The sequence below is a fragment of the Aythya fuligula genome, chromosome Z (genome assembly GCF_009819795.1).
Source record: "Aythya fuligula isolate bAytFul2 chromosome Z, bAytFul2.pri, whole genome shotgun sequence".
NCBI classification, from domain to species: domain Eukaryota; kingdom Metazoa; phylum Chordata; class Aves; order Anseriformes; family Anatidae; genus Aythya; species Aythya fuligula.
This window is the reverse complement of record NC_045593.1, coordinates 55,320,948-55,341,838: the sequence shown is the minus strand read 5'-3', so window position 1 is coordinate 55,341,838 and position 20,891 is coordinate 55,320,948. Positions and strand designations below refer to the sequence as shown.

At 46.8% G+C, this 20,891-nt stretch overlaps 1 protein-coding gene across 1 annotated transcript in view; it reads left to right on the top strand.

Moving 5' to 3' along the window:
• Nucleotides 1-6,774: 6,774 nt before the first annotated feature.
• LOC116500796 (neuronal acetylcholine receptor subunit alpha-7-like) overlaps nucleotides 6,775-20,891 on the top strand; it is a 59,536-nt gene continuing 45,419 nt past the window's right edge. Inside the window, exon 1 of the mRNA XM_032206047.1 lies at nucleotides 6,775-7,004. Within this exon, the coding sequence (XP_032061938.1) occupies nucleotides 6,926-7,004 (79 nt within the window). The 5' untranslated portion in view covers nucleotides 6,775-6,925. The remainder of the gene's footprint in view (nucleotides 7,005-20,891) is intronic.

Here is a 20,891-nt window from a genome sequence, read left to right as displayed (position 1 = left end):
ATTTTTTCTAGATGTAGGAGACAATCCCACATGTTAGCTTTATCTATGCATGCAAATGGCCTGGATTTACAGGCTGAGATCTTTTGCTGATTGCAAACTCCATCGAAGTAAGAGTGTATGACTGCACATTAAACCATCTGACATTGGTCCATTTTTCCTCTTGGGAAACACAAAGACAACTGTCCACGGAGAGAAGACACCCTTTCAAGCACAAGGAAGCTGTTTACATCCTCGGGCTTTTCACTGCCCTTTCTCTTCCTCTTCATTTCTCATCCCTGGCTACATGAGAGCTTTTTCCAGGGAGGACGCAGTCATACCTTTCCATTGACATTGTAGTATCAAAAGTTGCTGCCAGAAACATCACTGTGAGGCCTGAATATGTTTTGAACACAATCTTTAGTCCCACCCTCAGGAGACCTCTTGCCTGGGAGTGTTGTTCTCAGGATATTTTCCTGCTACAGGTGTCTGTTTGCACACTTACTTGCAGGCTCAGGAAAGGCTGGTCTGGCTAGCTTTGGGCCTCACTAGTGGACAGGCGTGATCAGACAGCCTGTTCTTCACTCTGACATTTGTCAAGCCCCAGGGCATTAGACAATAACAGCGAGAGGAATTTTTGTAAATAAAGAGCTAAAGTCTGACTTTAAGGAGAAATTGCATGACCTGGAGAGCAGTCTGGTGACAGCCAATGAGATACCTCTGTGGTTGGTGCAGGCCGCACACAGACGTACAGGCACTGACAGAATGAGAGCAGGATGCAGACATCGCCCTGGCCATACAGTCACAGCATCCTGCTGGCTGGTAGGGACCTCTGAAGGTCAACAAACCCAATGCTTTGCTCAGAGTGCCCACAGAACTGTTGAGCTGTGGAGAATGACCTCTTTTCAAAACTATTTCTCAGAGCAGTACAAAGTCCTACATCAGGGGGGGAAAAAACACATGAACTAGTATTTGTCAGGGCCACCCAGCTAAAAGATGTCTTTGCAGAAAAGGAGGCAGGTATCCTGCTGGATAAGAAGTTGTACATGATCCAGCGATGCGACCTTGCTCTAATGAAGTCTGGTGGTATTCTGGGCTGCACTAGTAAGCATGTTGCCAGCAGGTTGAAGGAGGTGATGCTTCCCCTCTCCTCAGCACTGCTGAAGCCATACCTGGAGTACTGTGTCCAGTTCTGGAGTGCCCAGTACAAGAGAGACCTAAACATCCTGGAGAGAGTCCAATGTGGAGCCATCAAGATGGTCAAGGGACTTCTTCAAGAGCACCTCTTCTGCGAAGAGAGGCTGAGAGCTGGGACTGTTCAGCCCGGAGGAGGCTCAAGGGGCATCATATCAATGGCAATAAATGCCACAGAAGGTGAGGAGGTGAAACTGGTGCTGCTGTCCAGGGAACGTGAAGCATGGGCACTGCTCAGCCTGGGGTCTGTATTTCTGTGGGCTGACACTGTTGGAGGAATTGGGCAATAGGGTGCATCCTCTTTCCTGTCCCAAAAAGGCACTGCCTTGGTCTCCCAAATCAAACAGGCTGGACAGGGAAAAGGCTGCACTTTCTTCCCAAGTGCTGCTCTGATTGCTGAGGGCAGGCAGAGACCCCGGGGCTGAGCAGAACTGTGTGACCCCATCACCCTGCAGACATCGACCAGGGGGTGCTGAGCCCCGCTCAGCCCCACAGCTGAGCTGGGACCCAAGCACTACATCCATCCCAGTCCAAGGGGCCACAGGAACTGAACACAAAAAGTTCCTAGGAAAAGTGACTGTGTCCTGTGGTGTCTCCATGGTGGCATCTGGGTGCAACCCCTTTCACCAAATGGAGACCCAAAACTTGGGGCTGCCCCCAACTCCCTCAGCCTGTCTTTGCAGAAAAGGTACTCCGGATCCTTCATCATCTCTGTGGCCTCCTCTGGACTCATTTGAATGCGTCCATGTCCTTCTTTTCCTGGGGGGCCCCAGAGCTGAACGCAGTGCTCCAGGTGGGGTCTCAGGAGAGCAGAGCAGAGGGGGACAATCACCTCCCCAGCCCTGCTGGCCACGCTGCTTTTGGTGCAGCCAGGATACGGTTGGCTTTCTGGGCTGCAAGCACACAGTGCTGCCTCATGGTGAGCTTCTCGTCAACCACCACCCCCAGGTCCTTCTCCTCTGGGCTGCTCCCAATCCATTCTCTGCCCAAGCTCTCTTTATCCTTGGCATTGCCCCAGCTCGGATGCAGGACCTCGCACTTAGCCTTGTGGAACCCCATGATGTTCACACAGGCCCACCCCTCCTGCCTGTCCAGCTCCCTCTGGATGGCATGCTTTTTCCTACAGCGTGTCATCCCTTCCCACACAGCTCGGTGGCATTGGCAAACTAGCCGAGGGTGCACTCGATCCCACTGTCCGTGTCACCAACACAGATGTTAAACAGCGCCGGTGCCATATTTGCAAGCAGCACAAAGTGTATTTCCTCCTGGTCTGGACGGTATCACACAGGAGGCCTAAGCTTTGGAGGTCACTTCAGATCTCCTGGATTGGCCTTAGGTGGAAGACTCTGAGCTGGTTGACAGATGTGCCTTTTCTACACTTGGCAACCTGCCTGTGCTTGTGGTCATCAGACAATATTTCTGCTTCACTGGCAGTTTTTCCATCTCCTTGGCTGGGTCACCGGTTGCTCCAGCATGTGGCTTCTAGTCAGCAACAGGCCTCAGTTTTCCTTTTTTTGTTGTCTTTTAGACTTTTTGTTGATCCTTGTGCTTTTGTTTCCCTTGTATCCAGCCTGAACCTGACCAGTTCCATCTGATGCCACTGCTCCTCCCTCTCTCACCAGGCACTGCTGTGGGGAGCCAGGCCCCCTTTCCTTGATGCCTTCCCCAAAGGCACCAGAGCGTGCTGTTAGGTGCCCCTAAACCTCTTCGGAGCCATGCTGACCCAGCCCTGGTTGCACAGACCTTCCTGGCAGGGCCCCTGCAGCTTCCCCGTGTGTCTCCTGCCCAGCACCCTACAAAGGATGCAGTGCCTGGGTGAGGCCTGATGGGTGCTGAGCAGAGGGCACCATCAGCCCCGCTCTCCCCAGTGAGTAAAGACAGATGGGAGAAAGTCCCTGGGAGCAAGCAGAGGGCTGACTTCCACCCAGCATGGGAGGAAGCACAGGAGCCCAGAGGGCAGGCCAGCAGTGCTGGAGATGGGCAGGACTGGAGGGACTGTGTGGTGCAGCCTCAGAGGCAGGCCCGAGCTGTGATTGAACGGACCCTCCCGCTGTATGTGCTTGAAGACACATGACGTAGCCAAGGTGACCTGGATGGAGCCCTGGGAAGGCACAGCCAGGGACCCCGCACTGCTGGGAAACACCAGTGCCACGGACAAGACAAAAGTTGGGGGGCATGGAGTGGACACGAGCACTGCGGGAGGCCTCAGAATCTGGGGCCAGAGAGCTGCCGAGGTGAGGATGGGCCCTTGGCATATCTCCTACGGGTGGCTGGTGGCGTCTCCAAGTGATGGACTGTGACGTCTGTGAGCAATGCATTGTGACTGCGTGGCCCTCGCTGCTCATATGCGGGCGCAGAGTCCCACCGCGCCGGCTAGTGCCCGCACTCCGGCTGAGCGTTTACGTGAGGTCTGGAGTGAGGAGCAAGGTTGGCCTCGGTGCTGGTGTTGTGCCCTGGGAGTTGCTGCAGCAGCTCTCAGTGCCCTTCCCAGAGCCATCAGAGCTTCTTCCACGGCCCTGCCTCGTTCGGGCCGTCGGGAGACCCAGGAGGAGCGCTCGCAGCAGCAGAGGTGAGCGCGGTGGGGACACCTCCCCCTGGGCCCTGGGCAGCTGGAAGGGTTTCCTCCTCTGGGGACCTGCACAGCTCTTCCAGCTGCCCCCACACCAGCCGATAACCGTGGCCTCTTCTCTGCCTTTTGCAGCGTGACAGCTGCTGGTGCAGCAGCAGTGAGGAGGAGCAGCCCCTCATCGCCTGCTCCACGCAGCCCACTGCAGCAGCTGGAGAGCATGGCCACGGCGCTGGAGAGCCGCTGCCCCATTTGCCTTGACACCTGGGACAACGCGGGCTACGTGATGCCATGTCTCCACCAGTTTTGCTTCCGATGCATCCAGCAGTGGGTGGAGAGCAAGCCCGAGTGCCCCCTCTGCAAGAGGAGGGTCAGCTCCATCGTGCACTCGGTGCGAGCAGACAACAAATTTAAGGAGCTCATCATCCCAGCGCCGGCAGAAGCGTCTCTCATCACCCAGCCGGCTGGGAGAGCTCGTGGCCGCGCAGCCACCACCGACCCCCGTCACCACCCTGCAGCATCTCCACCATCAGCTGCAGGGCCGGCTCTTGTGGGAGGCCTCCAGCCTGAAGTTTGGGCCTCCCTTTTGCGAGACCACCCAACTCTCATCCGTCCTGTGCTGCCCTGGCTTCGCCAGGAGCTGAGGCGCATCCATGGGGCTGACCACGCGGAGGCGCAAATGGTGGAAGAGCTCCTCACCTCCGCCATGGGCCTCCTGGGGCTGGATGAAGATCGCCTGGTGCAGCTGCTGCAGCTTTCCATGCCGGAGCACGCAGCCACCTTTGTGCACCGGCTCATCAGCATCACCGTGCAGCGGTGCAGCTGGGTGGCCCACCGCCTGCTGGGCCTGGAGGGCTCCCGTGCTGCCATGGGACAGGCAGGCAGCCCCGCAGCTGCCCCCAGGCCTTCTGCCTCCCGAGAGGGGCCTCCTGGTCCTGGTGCAGAGCCCTCCAACAACGCTGCTGGAGCCAGCGCAGAGGAACTTGCGGGCAGCTCCAGTGCTGCCCTTCAAGGGGGTCCCGGCCTCCCCCCCTCCAGCCTGGCGCAAGAAGCACCCCAGGAGGAGACACCGGAGGCTGTGCCTGGAGCCTCCACAGCAGACCAGGGCAGGGACCATCCCGAAAGGGGGCCCCGGCGAGCCCCGAAGAGGAGGGCCCCCACGTCCCAGGCCTCTTCTCCAGCAGCCAAGAAGAGGCCACCCCGCCGGCAACACTAGGGCAGCGCCCCAGGAGCTGGCCACAACAGGGCCGGGCCAGCGGATGGGGCACATGGAAGGCCCTCAGGACATAAAACTATACAATGTAGGAAATAAATCATATATATATCAAGTCTCAGTGTAGCTAACAATTTATTTGGTGTCGCCATCCCCAGCCCTCCTGCCATTTCGGCCTCTTCCTGCTGCTGTGCCCACCGCCTCCTTGCGTTCCCGCTGTGAGGTCTGGTGGGGTTGGGGCACGGCGATGCCGCCCTTGGCCAGGAGGGCTGGGGTGTTCGTCTCGGCGCTCCCCTCCCCTCCCCTCCCCAGGTGCCCGGCCCCACTGCTGTGCTCCCCCTGACAGCGCGTGCTGCCCAGCCGCAGGCCTGCAGCTCTGCAGCTGCTCCCAGCGGGAGGTTTGGTGCCAGGGAATGCCTGGGGCCAGCCTGTGCCCATCCCCATCGCCCCAGGCCTCCCTCCTGCTCACTGCAACTGTGGTACTCAGCGACATGGTCTAGGTGGCCCTGATTGGGCAGGGAGCTTTTACCTGATGACTTCCAGAGATCCCTTCCAACCTCAATCATTCTTTGATCCTTTGATTCTCTGACAAATCCCATCTTAGCTACAGGTGCAGCACTAAGGGGTAGCCTGTGTTTTGTATAAGTCATTCAGTACCAGCATAGAGCTTAGTGAGTAGGTGAGGCATGCCCTGGAGGCTCCTGTTATCTGTCTTTATGGGTGAGTAGTCCAAATCTGCCCAATGGAAATCTCTACATCTACATGTCCCTGCCATGTCTTTCTCTAGGATACGAGAGAACTGTATTGCTTTGAGGTGTCAGTGTGGGGTTTTCTTAGGAGGTTTGCTTGACAGAATAAAAGGGGATGGAGTGCTAACAGACAGCTACATGCATGGAAGATGTAACCCTCTTCCTTTCCATCTGCATCCCAAACCTAACACAATTCAGGTGTGGGCAGAGACAAGCAGGGTCTGGGTGTGCATTCAGGAGAGACTCGTCATCCCAGTTCAGAACTGAGGACAGGGGGAGGGTGCACAAATTTCAATCCCAGCCACAATGTCCAGCTGGTACTGGTTAAAATGGACAGAAAAGTGCAAGACATCCTTCCTACCCCCAAGCAAGCCAGGATGAAGACAGTGACTGTTGAAATCCAGCACAGACCACAGGCTGGCAAAATTGCCCAAGAACTACAAGATTTTTCTGCGTCTTGACCAAGTGAATTGGAGAAGCAGAGGAACTGTCCTGGGGGAGCCACGGTGTGTGTAAAACTCCTCAGCGCAGAGCCAGGAGCAGTGGGCAGCTCGGGAAGGGGCACAGAGAGCAGCTGCCTGCCTTCAATGGATGTGAAGATAGGAAAGGGGAAAATTGAAGAGGGCGTGAGACTGTCCAGGGTCACTATCCCCACCTTCTGCACCTGGACCATTTCTCCCGTGAGAAAGGGCAGGTGGATCGCAGGGAGACCATGCCACAGGTGCATGCTGCAAGTCACACTGGCAGCTGAGAGAGAGCAGAGAGGGACACAAACTCATTTTTCTGGGAAGCAGCTCTAGAGGCACTCGAGTGCAAGCACTGGAAGCGCTGCAGACGTGCTGTCTCGAGTAAGGTACAATCTGGGGATGTGGAAAGCATCTCCCAGGCAGCACAGCTCCCCCTCCTTGCAACACACACACAGCTGTGTGCGGGGATTGCTGGCATTTGCTTCTGACCAAGGAAAGGCTCAGAGTGCCTGGGATTGTGAGTCCCAAGCAAAGTAGCCAGCTCCTTTGTTTTTGGATTGACTGACCCAGCACTGAGCTGATTTGGCTCCTGGGGACTGGAGAAGCACACAGGCAGGTGCTCTTCTCTCTCCTGGTAGGAAGCTTTTTGTTTGGTGCCTTTTTACTGTAATTGCCAAATCCATCAGTCGTTGCAGGCTCTCTCCAAGACTTGATCCTATTTCACCTTCTGCTCAGGAGGGATAGCCAGCCAGTTTCGACAATGCTCACAGAAAAGTGCTTGGGATTTTTTTATTCTGGACTATGTCTCTGGGCATCCTTGTTCCTGTCTTTCTTTAAAGGTAAGTTCATCTGTGGTTGTCTGTTTTTTGTTTTTTGTTTTTTAATAATTTCTTTCATAAACACCAGTCACACTCACCCCAGCTCTTTTTCAGGACTTTTTTTCTGCATGTAGTTTAAACTTCATCAGGGTGCAGTACTGAAGTTAGGAAAAGTTTTGTAATAAGTTTGATTAAGTCTGTATATCTTACACTACTGTGCACCTTTTCTTAAGAAAGGAAAAGGTGTGCTTTTTAAATGAAACCTGAGCCATTTTCACTTTCAGAAATTAAATGATTGCATTTGGAGTGGAAAATGTTCTTGCTCTCCTTTATAATTTTATTCTATCAGTGTTTATTTTGGGAATGAGAAGTTATAACTCCAGACTGGACAGGATGGCTGTGAGAACCCTGTAGGTGTGATGCTGAAATTATGTTGTTCTACAAAGAAAATATAACCAGAAGAAAATTAGTAACTGTTTACTTTCTGTGCATTATTTGGTAAGATACGCAGCTGCATAAACGTATGACTTCGCTATTTGTGGTTTAACGTTTTTCTCTTCTACCTTTGAGTTCGTTTAAAAAGAGTCCTTTCAGGCAGTGACGGGTGTAAGTTGGAAATACCTAATAAAAATAATAATGGGTTGCTGTAGTCTAAGCTGTCTAACCTGTGATCAGGCTATCATCTGAAGTTTTGTCATGTTACAAACAAAAGTAGTATCTGTGTGACTCTTTCTAAGCATAGAGGAATGCAACGCTAATGACAAAGATTTTTTAAATGGGAGGGGAGATTGAAATAGCCATAGTCCTGAAAGATGTTCTGGGTTTTACACAAAACACACTTTTATTGCTCTCTGACAGCTTTTTTGGTGAAACATTCCTGCCTGCAGCAAATACAAATTTTAAAATTGAGCATTGCAGGTGTGCTGGACCGTGTTTTGTTACCCATGGTTTCTACATAGAGAAAGGAGGATTGCCTTTTAAAACAGGGAAGGTAGTCCACATACTTCAGACAGGCAGGTGCACTGGAAAGTTACATATTCGTGTTGTTGCACTGGACTATACAAGTCACCCTAATTCCTCATTAGTTTATCTGAACCCTCAGAACAACTATGCATGTCATTATTATAGCTCCACATTTCAGTTGCCTGATGTAGCAGTGGTATTGCAGAAAATGTTGCCCCCCCCTTGCTTGATTAAGAACCTTGTTATCTTTGTTGGTAAGACATTTCCATGCTACTTCAGAGCTGAACTAACATCGAAGTGATGGCTGCTGGTTATTGATATAACTCAGCTTACGTGCAGTCCTATTTCAAACACTTAAAATATGGCCTTTTGAATACTGAGTAATCACTAATTCACCAAGGAGGATGTTCAGTTTCTCTGAGCAGCACATGAAGACTCAAACAGCTTTTATAAATAATTCAGGGGATTTTTTGTTAGGTGCTTTTACCAGAAGTTTACAAGTATATGCTTTTACAGACAACTGCTAATACAGAATAAAATGAACCTGTAATGAAGGTGCTCCCTATTTACCCTCTGCTCTATGGGTATTTATATATTTTATTTCTAGAAAAGAGAAAATCCACAGAAATTGGACAGTTGGGGCAGAACAGAAGAAAAATCAAGATGCTATTAACATGTTGTCAATAGTGGAGCCTTCTTAGTAGTAAGCTTCAAATGAACTCCCACAAGACTACTCGTGGAATTCACAGCAAGCCTGTCATAACTAACATCACTCGCAGGTAGTGCTGGGTTGTTTCAACAGAATTCGTAGCAGTTCCTCAACTACTGAAAATTCCTGCAGGGCTGATTGACAGGGAAGTGGTTAAAAGGACTAGGAAAACAAAAAACGAACAAACAAACAAACAAAAAACACAAGATTTATTTTATTTTATTTTATTTTCCCCATGAATTTTCATTTCAGCAACCTCATCCCAGCTCTGCTTGTGCTACTGCTGGGAGCTGTGCCCTTCTTCTTAGGTCACTGCATCTGTCCTTCCCAAAGCACCTGGAGCTAGTAATGCTTTCTTGGGATATATGCCTTAGTGAAATTAGGCAAACTCGTCATCAGCTTCCTGAAGGAGCATCCAGAGGATGGAAGTCCCCTGTGAGTCCATCAGATTCATAGTAACCTCAAGCAGAGGCATGGCACAGCTGCAAATGACTTTGTAAGGGAGTTCTCCTCCCAAGAAATATACCTCACTGACCATACAGGCACCTAGCCTCCCCAAGGAGCATTACCTTTAGCCCAGTGCTTGGGCACCTGCTGGGTTTGAACAACCCAGGAGTTAGACACTCTGCTAAATATTGAGCTGAACAGCTAACCGATGTATTTTAATTACTGTACTTTTATGTCCTTTTTTTTTTTTTTTTTCTTTTTTTTTAAGTGAAGTCATAAAAGTGCCATACACACCACACAGAGCAGAGTCAGACCTCTTAGTTTCTTTGCTCCTTGTAGGCTGACATCAGGGCCCTACTCCGGCTGTGTGTTTTGAAAAGCTCAGCCAAGGCAAAGGCAAAGTAAGGATCGAGCTCATACCCTGCAATCCTGTGGGAATGGAGGGCTAAGCTGGGTTGGACAAAACCCATGGCAGAGGATGCTGCAAACAAGACTACCACCTAGAAGATGTAAATGATGAAGTAATTTAACCTGACTTGGCTTACTGAGCTGGTGCAAAAAAAAAAAAAAAGATCTTTTCTTTGTCTCACAGTACAGAGTTGAATTCTTGTGCTGTACCCCTCTTTTGGTTTCTCATGGCTCTGCTGGTTTAGATGAGCTCTGGTGATCACATCAGAAAACAGCTGGTGATCTCTAGGAGCAAATCCTCACTAGGATACTGGCTTTGGTTCACTTCCATGTAAGCAGGTGCTCTTTCTGCAGCAGCAAAATCATTGGCAAGACAGTCTCAAAAGGCCAGATTCTGCTGCCAAGCTACAATTTTGTTAATGTGAACTAGTTAAAATGGAAGTGAAGGGAGTTTAGAGATCTCTGTAGTAGGAGGAATGAAGGATGGTATTTAAATGTCTATATCTGAAGTCTAAACTTTGGGCCTCAGTTGCATAGGACTGACAGAACCACAGTGAGCTGTGAATATCAGACTGGTTTAGTCCAAGGAGACATTGCTGAATAGATGCTAGAATTCCTGTGCCTTAACAGAATATAGTGTGTTTTCATGGTAGCTTGGGTGGTCAATGGAAGAGCTTCAACTTTAGATCTCATAATTTCCCTGACTAGAACCAGATATGAAAGTCATATTATTTAGAGCTTTTCATGCTCTTAATTTGAAGTCTGAAGGTCACATTCAGCCCAGTTCCCCACATCTTCTGAGCTGATCCTCTCTTGGTTGCATCATTCCAGCAGCTGGTACAGTGCACAGGAAGGTATCTTCCAAGTCGTCTTTGGGAGAATGGCCGATGGTGCCTCAGGAGCATTCAGCCTTGCTCCAGCACAGGAGGCCATCTGACAACCTCAGAGCAGAAATTCCCATTTCAGGCACAAGATTCAGGTTCTAAAGAGAGCTCCAGACCTTTTTGCTCCCTCTGGTTTGTTCTCCAAAGAGAGGTGGAGGAGAGGATGAGTTAGTGATGGCAGTAACCTATTGGATGTTGTAGGTGGTAATTAAGCAGGGAGAAAGAAAGTTTCTCCAGCTCTAAGAAGTGATTAAAGTAGATCAAAACCTTTGCATCACTCCTGGCATGGTTGTTCAAGGATACCTACTGCCTGCATAATCTAATAAAAGAAGAGAGCAGAGCCACCCTAGACAGGTAGAGCTAGCAGTGGCAATCAGCAGCACCCAAGGGAGTGAGCCAGGTAGGCAGGAGTTTATTGCTGAGCAAATATAGCTTGAAGAAAATGTGTTGCTTATCAAGTACTTTCTGTGTTGAGCAAAGCAGCTGGTAACAAGGCAGAGACCCGAACCAGATGATGTAAGTGGAAATAACAGTCTTTCTGCCTACGGCTCACAATTAAGTCAGTGAATTGCAATAGAAAAATAAGATAATGAGCATGAGTACTTATGCTCATCAAACACAAGATGCAGGTGACCCTGCCCTGCCCTGCTATCTACTGGCCTTTCCCAGCTAAGAGAAACTGTGGTTACCAGAGAACTAAAATGGATGTCTGCAGTACTTACTGACTTCCAGAATTAGATGTCTACAGGCCTTGTTGTCTTCCAGGATGTTGCATGAGGACAGATCAGTTAACAGAAAGCCAAAGTCCCTATTTATCTCTTTGATGTGGCATAGATTTGGACAAAGGACTTAGGGGAAAGGTACAGGCTTGAGATCTCATTTCACATTGAGGATAGGGAGGAGTTCATCCTTCCTCCTTCCTTCTTTGAGACACATTAAGCCTTCTGTCTTATGCCACCACTTAGGACAAGAGGGACTGTGTTCCCCTCCCTTTGACCAAAGACAGGGCACCATGATATTCTTATTAGCAGGTGATTTGAAGACCACATAATAGTAGGTGGGAAGTCTGTTGCTGCTTAAACAACCTAAAGCCATAATTTGCAGGTTGGTTTGACAAAACCACGTCCTGTGTTCCCATAACTTCAACTGTGATTATGTAAAAAAGAGTGTCTAGGGCACTTTGATCTCCACAATGGCAAGGGAAAAAATATAAGATAATGTAGACTTGTAGATTATAGACTTATAGAATAATTCAGCTGAAATGGACCTCCAAATGTTGCCCAGTCCAATACCCTTTCTCAGAGGAGCTCGATTAAGTTGACCCTAGTGCAGTCAGTCTGGGAAGATCCTCAGGAGTGGTGGTCTCCTTTATGCTGAACATCCTTCAGAGAAAGTAGGTTGCACTGATCTCCTGGAAAAGCCCCAAGATGTGACTTTTGTCTAATTGGTGCTGTGCCTGAGCACCTCTCAGGACTGTCTGACTTCATCACCATCAGCCCTCCCTTGCGAGAGATGAGGCAGCCAGAAGAGCTCCCCTTTGATTTCTCATCACCAAGCCAATTTCACTCCACCTCTCACTAGATGTGCTGTGCTCCAGCAGCCCTTCCTCTCAGGGACACCCACTGGACTCACTCCATAGGGTCAGTGTCCTCAGTTGCTCTAGGGAGGCTTCATTAGGCACAAAGCTAATTGTGTGTCATGCAGCGGGCCTTGCTGATGCTGAATATATGCTGGCTGTGGAGTAGGATGCTACTTATTGTTTTAATCTCTGAGTCAGTAGGTTTAGGGGGAAAAAAAGCAAATTGTTGTTGTTTTTATATAATGATGTGGAAAATACATTTAACATTTCTTAGCCATCCTTCTCTCTTTTTGAAGAACTTTTTTTGCCCTGAGCCTGAAGAGTGGCAGAGCAGGTCAAGACAAATGAAGTATATGCCCTGAATATTGTTCCACTTTAGAAAAGACATCAGCACACTAGCTTGAGAAGGAGCAGCTGTAAGAATAGGAATAGAGAAAAAATAATAATAATAAAAAACGTTTGTTATATGGTTTTCTGTTGTCAGTGCTTCAGCTGTCACCCAGGCAGTGACTTTGAATTGTATCCATTCTTGTTTAGGCTTTATCCTCAAGTTATAGAGGAGACCAAGAATTTAGGAGGTCAGAGACTTCACAGGCAACCCTCCATGCTGGAGAGGAAGGATCCCCTCACACATGCATTGCTAAGACAGACATGAATGATATGGGGCAAATTACTGGATGTCTGTTTTTGTAATAATTGTAATGATAATTTGTTACAATGGCTTATTTCCACAGCTGTCAGCTAGAAAGCTAATTAAAAAACACTCTCCGAAGTCAACCTACTTATGGATTCCCAACAAAACAAACACCTGGTTTGCTCACGGATTCCAGTAAACAGGGATAGTCAAACCACAGAGCTAAAATAATCTCTCAGAGCTACAGATTCACTCCACCTCAGCAGGCACTGGGTTGAAGGAACAGTACATTGAGGTTACCAAGGCTTTAAAATCAGCAGATAAAAACATGTCAAAATCAGGCTCCCATGCCATCGTTGCCTGGGAGTACCTCATTTTCACTGCAGTTCATTTCTCTTAGTTAGGGTTAGTCAGCTGATACAGTTTTGGTTGGCAGAAGGCAGCAATGAAAACAACATATTTCATCTCCCTGTTGATCCCCTAAAAAACAGGACAGGAGAGAAAGACAAAAGCATTTACCATCCCAGAAATGGAGACAGAACAAAGCTAATAAACACACGTGTGCCACTGAGACCTTGTGACATTCAGCGTGTGGAAGAAAACAGCTGTATCCTTCATGATACAGCCTGAGTTCAGCCACTTGATATAAGCAAAGGCAAATCTGTGCTGAAATGAGCCAAATCAAAGCACATCTTACATTTCAAGTGTCCTGGGTCAGATCTCCACAGACCCTTGTTTGATTGGTCACAAGTCTAATTTGCTAAGAATCAGCCATTTCCCTCATCATCTTGAGACGCTCCTAGAAGCAGCTTTTGTCTTCAGTGCAAAATAGATTCAGACTCCCTGCTAGGAATATTCATGCCTGTATTTACAGTTCCCTTTGCCTTTGAAGACCTGGACCACCAAAGACTAAGACTTCTTTCCCTCAGCAAAGCTGCTTGATAGCAGCCTCTTTGGCTGCCAAAACTTCCGAACTATCACCAGCTATCTATCAATGCAGCATCTTTCACATAGATGGGCTGCAAGTGTAGCCTGGCCTAGTGAAACCTGAGCACTGCAGCTTCAAACAGGGGTGATTCTCATCCATAGATGTTTTATGTAAGTTTTGGTTCCCTCGCAGTAACCTATTTTGGATCTTGAGAAGATGTATATTCATATTTCCCGGTTCAGGTGTGCAGCACAGAAAAGGATGAGAAATGAGCAGCTGTTCAAGGTGCTGTCAAAATTCCCAGCAGGGAAGCTCACACCCCCTTCATGGGGCCCTGACACCCACCATTTCTTGCCATTCACCATTTGAGTTTCTAACACAGAATCCTTGCAACTTTCTCTACATTCCCAGGTCCATGTTGACTGCCCTTGCCCATGCCTTGCAGGCAGTGCAGCCCTCCCACTTTGCTCCAAGGCCACAGCAGAGTCTTGAACAATGCAGGACGAAGGCAGAAGAAGCCATCACTGAATTTGGCTTTTGAATCCTCAGTGCCTTTGCTGGTTATAATTGCTGTGCAAGTACGGTTTACAGGCTGGAAGGGCAAAAGTTCATCATTTGTTGCTCAGATCTGGGAAAACCTAGGTGGACAGGCAGGCGTAATATGATTTCAGAAAAGGAAACAAATAGGTAAATCTGCTGGGGGCTGAGGAGATGATAGGAAGAGATTTTTTTATCTCTCTATATATAAACCCATTGTAGATAATAATAGTGGTGGCGGCCGGAATGACATATACAGTTTATTGTGCAAACCAGTTGTTCAGTCTCCACTTTCTACCCTGAAAATATCACAATATAAATAGAAAAAAAATAGAAATAAAAATAAAAATAAAAAAATCCAGGATCAGCAGGACCCTGGAAGAAGAAGAGAAAAATAGTTGATCTCCCAGGATGATAAAAAGTTCCCAAGATGTGAAGAAAGCAAAGATGAAAATCAGACATCGCTCTCCCAGGTGCTCTTGCTTAGTCACAAACTTGCCTCTGCTAGGCAGAGAAAGCTGTTCTTTTTTTCACAGCTCAGGGGTGATGGAGGGACCTTGCCTCAAAACAACTGCCTTGATGTGATGTTGCTGAAGCTACACTGGCAGTCGAACTGCTCTGGATGACGCAGAGGACAGGTCAGAGTGAAAATGTTGCACACAACCATCTTGTTGTGGAAATGAAGCACGATGCAGTGTGACCAAACATGTCGCAGAGGTTATGGTCAGTAGCAATGGTATTTCGTGGGCTTGAGTGGGCTCCTTTTTAGAGACATCTGTGAATGTGGTGCAGATCACCATGGCTGCCTAATTAGCAGCACTCGATTAGTGAGGTTCATAGTGCTCTTTTGATGAGGGCTTTCCCTTCATTTACTGGCTTGGGTACTGAACTGTGTAGAGGTGAAAGGATGTGGAAGGATGCTGCTCTGCGAGCCAGTGTGAGTGGGGAATTCAGCACCCTGCTCCAGCATGCTGATGGCCGTGTCCCCAGTGCCTCACTTTTACCGTGTAGTTTTATTTGTTTCCACTGGTGTCCATCACTGCTCGTCCCCAGTGATCTCTGGAAGGCCAGCAGGAGTCACCTCTGCACAACCACAGCTCCCTGTAATATGTCTTGGCAAGGAGAGTCCCAGTCTTCACCCCTGCTCCGACTCCCTCCTCCTGCGCTCCTCCACCTCTATGATTGCATTAACTACACTTATGTTGCATGGAGATGATGTAAACTAGCATAATACAAAAAAAAATACAGTTTTTTTTTTCCCCTTTGTTTTTTTTTTTTTTTTTTTTTTCTCCTAACTGCCATGAATTTGAGAGGTATCCCACTGTTAATATCCTAATGCATGTCTCTTCACCTTACACACATATCTCAGCCTTTAAAACATCTGCACCAAGCCATCAGGACCACTGAAAAAAAAAAATAATCCTGTCCTTTCATTATATAATGGCCTATATACTCTTTTTAGCATGTTGTCATGTGCCTAAAGTCTTTGAGTTGAAACCTTTCCTCACATACCCTTTAATACCCATCTCTGCTGGGAGCTCTTTATCTGGTATAAAAGAGCAGAGATGACCAATATCAGGAAGATTAGGTCCTTTTTTTTTTTTTTTTTTTTTTTTTTTTGAGTAGGAAAAGCAGGCATTTCTCACATTCCTCTGGGTAACTAATGAGTTTTGAGTGTAAGATGCAAAAACAATCTGCGTAGTGAGAGCTGAAGATAAGAGTCAAATATTACCCAGAAGGAAAGCAGATTAAAAAGAGATTTTAAATGACAGACGTATTCAAATACACAGTACTCACACACACACAAATACACAGGCTTGAGGCAGCTGATATGATTCCATTGTCTTGTATGTGAGTACTCTTCCCCGAAGGTGCGATGGTGTGCATTTTAAACCAAAGGGCAAAGAAAGAAATAATGCCTTTGCAGACACAGACAAAAGTGAAAATGCTGCACATAAGAACAAAAGCAGATGGGACACATCTGTGTCTCTGGGGATTAAGTGACATATGGCAGTGGCATGCTTTACATTCTCAGAAATCTGCAAAATATACAAAATTAGGCAGATGCTTTTTTATAGCTACCAAAGCAGTAGAACATACCACATTTTAGCAAGTGCTGTTGTCATTCCAATTATTTATTTCAGTTACGTTGCATGTGAAACAACTTGTTTTTTCTCTGATATTACTTCTGTTACTTGTCCCACAATTCATAATCGTGTACGGTATGCATCTGCCTGTGATCATTATATTTGTGTTCACTCAGAGATAGCTAAAACCCCTATAACCCTGCAATGATAAACTAAAGAGAAAATAACTAGTAGAATATAAGGTACTCCAGAACAGTTTGCAGGTTGTTAGGAAAGTACGTGAAAGTTCTGGGAGTTAGGTTTGCTGCACAAATGTTTTCCTAATGTCTTTTGCTGTGTAAATGTTTCAGTCACACCGAGATTGTAGGCAATTGTGATATAATGAAATGTAAGAATACCTATCAGTATAATGACACTGATTTTCAAAAAAGACCAGAACTCCACGCAATTTCTTTTGCAAAATAGTACAAACCAAACCAAACAAACATAAACACCCAAAAAAGAAACAAGGAATGTGGGGGGAAAACAAACAAACAAACAAAAAACAACAACAAAAAAAAAAAACACACCACAGTATACAAAGAAACAAAGAGGAAAAAAAAGGCAAAAATTCGGGTTAAATACCTGCAGAAAGTGCAAGGAGATTGAATAAACACCACAACCACAATATTGTTGCAGTTTTGGACGCTTTCTGAAAGTAGCAGGGAACAAAACACATGAAAGAAATAAAGTGATGAATGAGAAATATGCTGTTGACAATACGCTGTTGACTTTAACCTACTGTGCTGTTTGTATGCAAATAGTTCTATGAACTGTTTTTGAAGAAGGAAGAAAAAAAGGCATGTTTTAATTCAGAGGCATATTAGCATGCGTATGTGTCAAGAAAAGTGATGGAAAAATATTTCCGTATAGGAAAAATACGACATTTGAACTGAAATTATTTAGGTACAAATAACTACTATAAACTTCTATGAATAAAGTAATAGCTTGTGTGTAAGACTCATGCCTGTGCCAAAAGAAATTAGCAACAACTAGAAAGCATTCAGCTAGAAGCTGGCACAATATAGACAAAAAAAGTCAAGAGATTATCAAAATAAATCCAGGGAACAACATTAAGAATAGGAAGAGTGATCACTAAACACGAAAAATATGTCTCAGACCAGCTTTGAAATCTCCGTTAGTCCACTTACTCTCTTGTTTATATTTACGATTTAATATTTATTCTTTACTGTACATAGCAAGCCAACCTATCACCCACACTGGGGTTGCTTGGTCAAGAAGCTGGCCGCTTTTGGAGCAAACCTGGGAAGCTGGCAAGGCTGGGCTCTTGCCTTGGAGCTCAGGGAGCTCTGCATGCAAAACAGAGCAGTGGGATCTATCAGCCAAGATATGACAGCACTACTCTTAGGAAAGGAAGGAGCATCTGGCCTTCCTGGGGATAGCATATGGACAGTCTGGCCAGAGATAGCTGCAATTTTGACAGCCATACTTACCAGACAACACTGAACAGCCTCCAGACCCAACAAACTCTTAACCAGATCTGAACCCAAACCCACAGAAGGTGCAAGGAGAATTACGGTGACACGCTGGGGGACTTCAGGCTGCCACTCAAGCACAGAAGAGGCAAGTCAAGCCCAGAGGAACCCAGACAGACAGAAAGTAGAAGAGGTCTGTGGTCAGCCCACAGCCACATGTCAGGACACACATCTCTGTTTCTTCAGCAGGCCAAGCAAAACATGAAAGGAGGAAACCAGTGCAATGCCACAAACCACATGCAGCACACAGGTCAGGGGAAATGGCTTCACTAGTTTTAGTCAGGTTTATGTCTTTTTCTTTCTTTATTTATTTTTAAATATATTTTTCCTCTCTTTGCAGTGCTTTGGGGTTGTTTAAACATTTATCATTAGTTTTGCAGCATGCACAGATATCTGAGTCACAGTAAGATCAGCACGTCTGAAGTCACCATCACACACGCATGCCTACTGAGGCAGCTCTCTTTGCCATCATTGGCAAGAAGACACGAGGAGTTCATTCTGAGCTTGAGCTTAAGCATGCAGAGTTGCTGGCTTGGAGCTGACATCATCCAGCACCAGCATGATCTAATTTAATTGCAACGTCTCAGAGAATTCGAAACCCTTTATATATGATACCTTACAGTCAGTATGAGACACCATCTGTGCTAGCCCCATCAAACGTGCCTCTCCCCCTGTAGCTGTTAAGCCACGTGTTATCCAAATACCTGGATGTTCTTGCTTCTAGATTTGCCCTGAAGAGATCTCTGCTGTTTAGCTACTAAAGCTCTGCAGATGTTTATTTGATATCCAATTATCCCACGTTTCACCCTTAGTGTCTCTGCCTAGCCTATTTGGGCATTACAACATGTCTGCACTTAACAATGATGAAATCTTACACACAGACTCTGTGTGTGCAAAGAAAGACAGAGCCCAGACTGTGAAATAACACCAAGGCGTCTTGCTTTATCTCCAGCAGAAATAATTCAAGGCGAGCATGTTGTAAGGGAATGAAGGAGGAGAATGGCAGCTGTTCAGAGGCATTTCAGAAATGAGCCCATAGGGAGGCTTCCATCTTCTGTTTCCTTGGTACAGGCTCTTCCTTCACATCACAGGACCCACTGATCCAGCAGAGAGGACACCATACCTCCACGGGGGCTTTACCAGATCTCTTGGTAATGCATTACAAGAGACCTATATATTCTCACACCTCCTGCTGGAGGAGATGGTAGCATACTGTAATAGAGAAATAGTTCCTGGGCAAGTTACCTTGCAGTGCAGTTCTCAGCAACTCCGTCCTAGAAAGAAAGATGCAGTCCCATTATAACATGTATTCCCAAGAGGTTTGGTTGCAGTTTATAGATCATGTTGATCAATCAGTGGGTATCACAATAAGGGCTTTTTGCAGACTTCTTTCCACATGCAGCTGTATAGGAGGAGATTCAGAGAGGTACTGAAGAGATGAATATAGTCCATGAATACCCCTGCTATCCATAAAGCTTTTCAGAAAACCATAAAGGGACTCTATCTCTTCCATGGGTTAATTGTCTTCTGCTTTTCCAGATGCAAACAAACAAACAAACAAACAAAAACAAACAAACAAACAAACAAAAAAACCACAACAGTTTAGAGAACCAATTTAGGTTACTCAGAGAGTAAAACTTAGGCAATAACAATCTCCAAAACTCTGCCTACCTCAAACATTGCATTTCACTTCACAACCCCAAACCCATGCTTTTTGGTTTAAGCATATTTTGAAGAGAGACATCCAGCATATTTTGAAGACAGATATTCAGCAGTCCTGATTAGGATACTGAGGCGTAGTAGCTTTTGTTCTAGAGGCTTACTACATTCCATACTGAAAATCATGTTCCCTTACCCTTGCCCTAAGCCTTCCTCTTCCCTTTCCCTGATTCCCTTTTCTTTACTTCTGCCCATCAGGTAGCCACTGGTAAGACCCCACCTCAATCTTCTTTTCTCTGGGCTGAACAGAAGAATACTCTCTCAGCTTTTCCTCATTGGAGAGGCGTTCCAGTCTTTTCATCACCTTTATAGCCTGTTGGTGGACTTGTTCTAGTAAGCCCATGTCTCCTTTGTCCTGGGAAGGCCAGAACCAGAACCACCACTCCAGGTTTGTCTCACCGGTGCTGAATAGAGAGTAAGAATAACCTCCTCTGACCTGCTGGTGAGGCTTTGCTTGATGCAGCTCAGGGTGCTGGTGGCCTTCTTCACTGCAAGGGTGGATTTCTGGCTCATCTGGGTCACTTGGTGTCCACAAAGCCCCCCAAGGCTTTTCTGCCAACCTGCTCTCCAGCCAGTGGGCTTCCAGCCTGAGGTTGTTCATCTGCAGATGCAGAACTTTGCATCTCCTTTAACTGAACTTCATGAAGTCTCTGAAGTTTCTGTCAGCCAATTCTCCAATCTGTCCCTGTGAAAGGCAGCACAAATATGTGGTGCATCAGCTATTCTGTTTTGTGTCACCTGGAAACTTGCTGAGTGTGCAGACATTAACATAAACAATGTTAATTAGCTAGTATCCCTAGCATCCACCCCTGGGGTACTCCGATGCTGACTGGCCTTCAGCTGGACCTCATGTTGCTGATTACAGCCCTCTGAACCTGACAGTCCACCTCACCGTTCACTTATCTAGCATCTGATTGTCTCTGAGGATGTTGTGAGAAATAGTGCCAGAAGCCTTGCTGAACTCAAGATAAACATCATCCACTGGGCATGCTTCCCTCAAATTTTAGTGAAGACAGTGTGTTTTGCTACTACTTCAGAGATAATTGAGCAGCACAGGGGACACTGGCTGAGGCAGTGTGACACACGAATCTCTCTTTTATTTAAAGATGCTGCATCTAGCAAGCATCTTCCTTAATGACCATTGCTTGTACTTTCCCTGTAACATATGTGTATGGCATTGCTTTTGGGAGACTGACCTGGTAAGCTGAAGTTTTGACGCTCAGCTTCCAGCCTAGTTTAAAAGATGAAACTTTGTATTAGGGACCAGTGAGCTCACAGTGACACTGCTTTTGGTGAGATTTCTGCAGCTGAGGGGTAGGCAATGGTAAAGCTTATTCTACCATTATTCCTGAGAGATGCAGATTTCCCCATCTCCAGCAAACACTCCATTTAGCACTCAGAGTTGTAGTGTCACAATGCATTAGCACAAGCATCAGAGGGGAAAAAAGCAGCAATCTCTCTGGAGTAGGAAACATTAA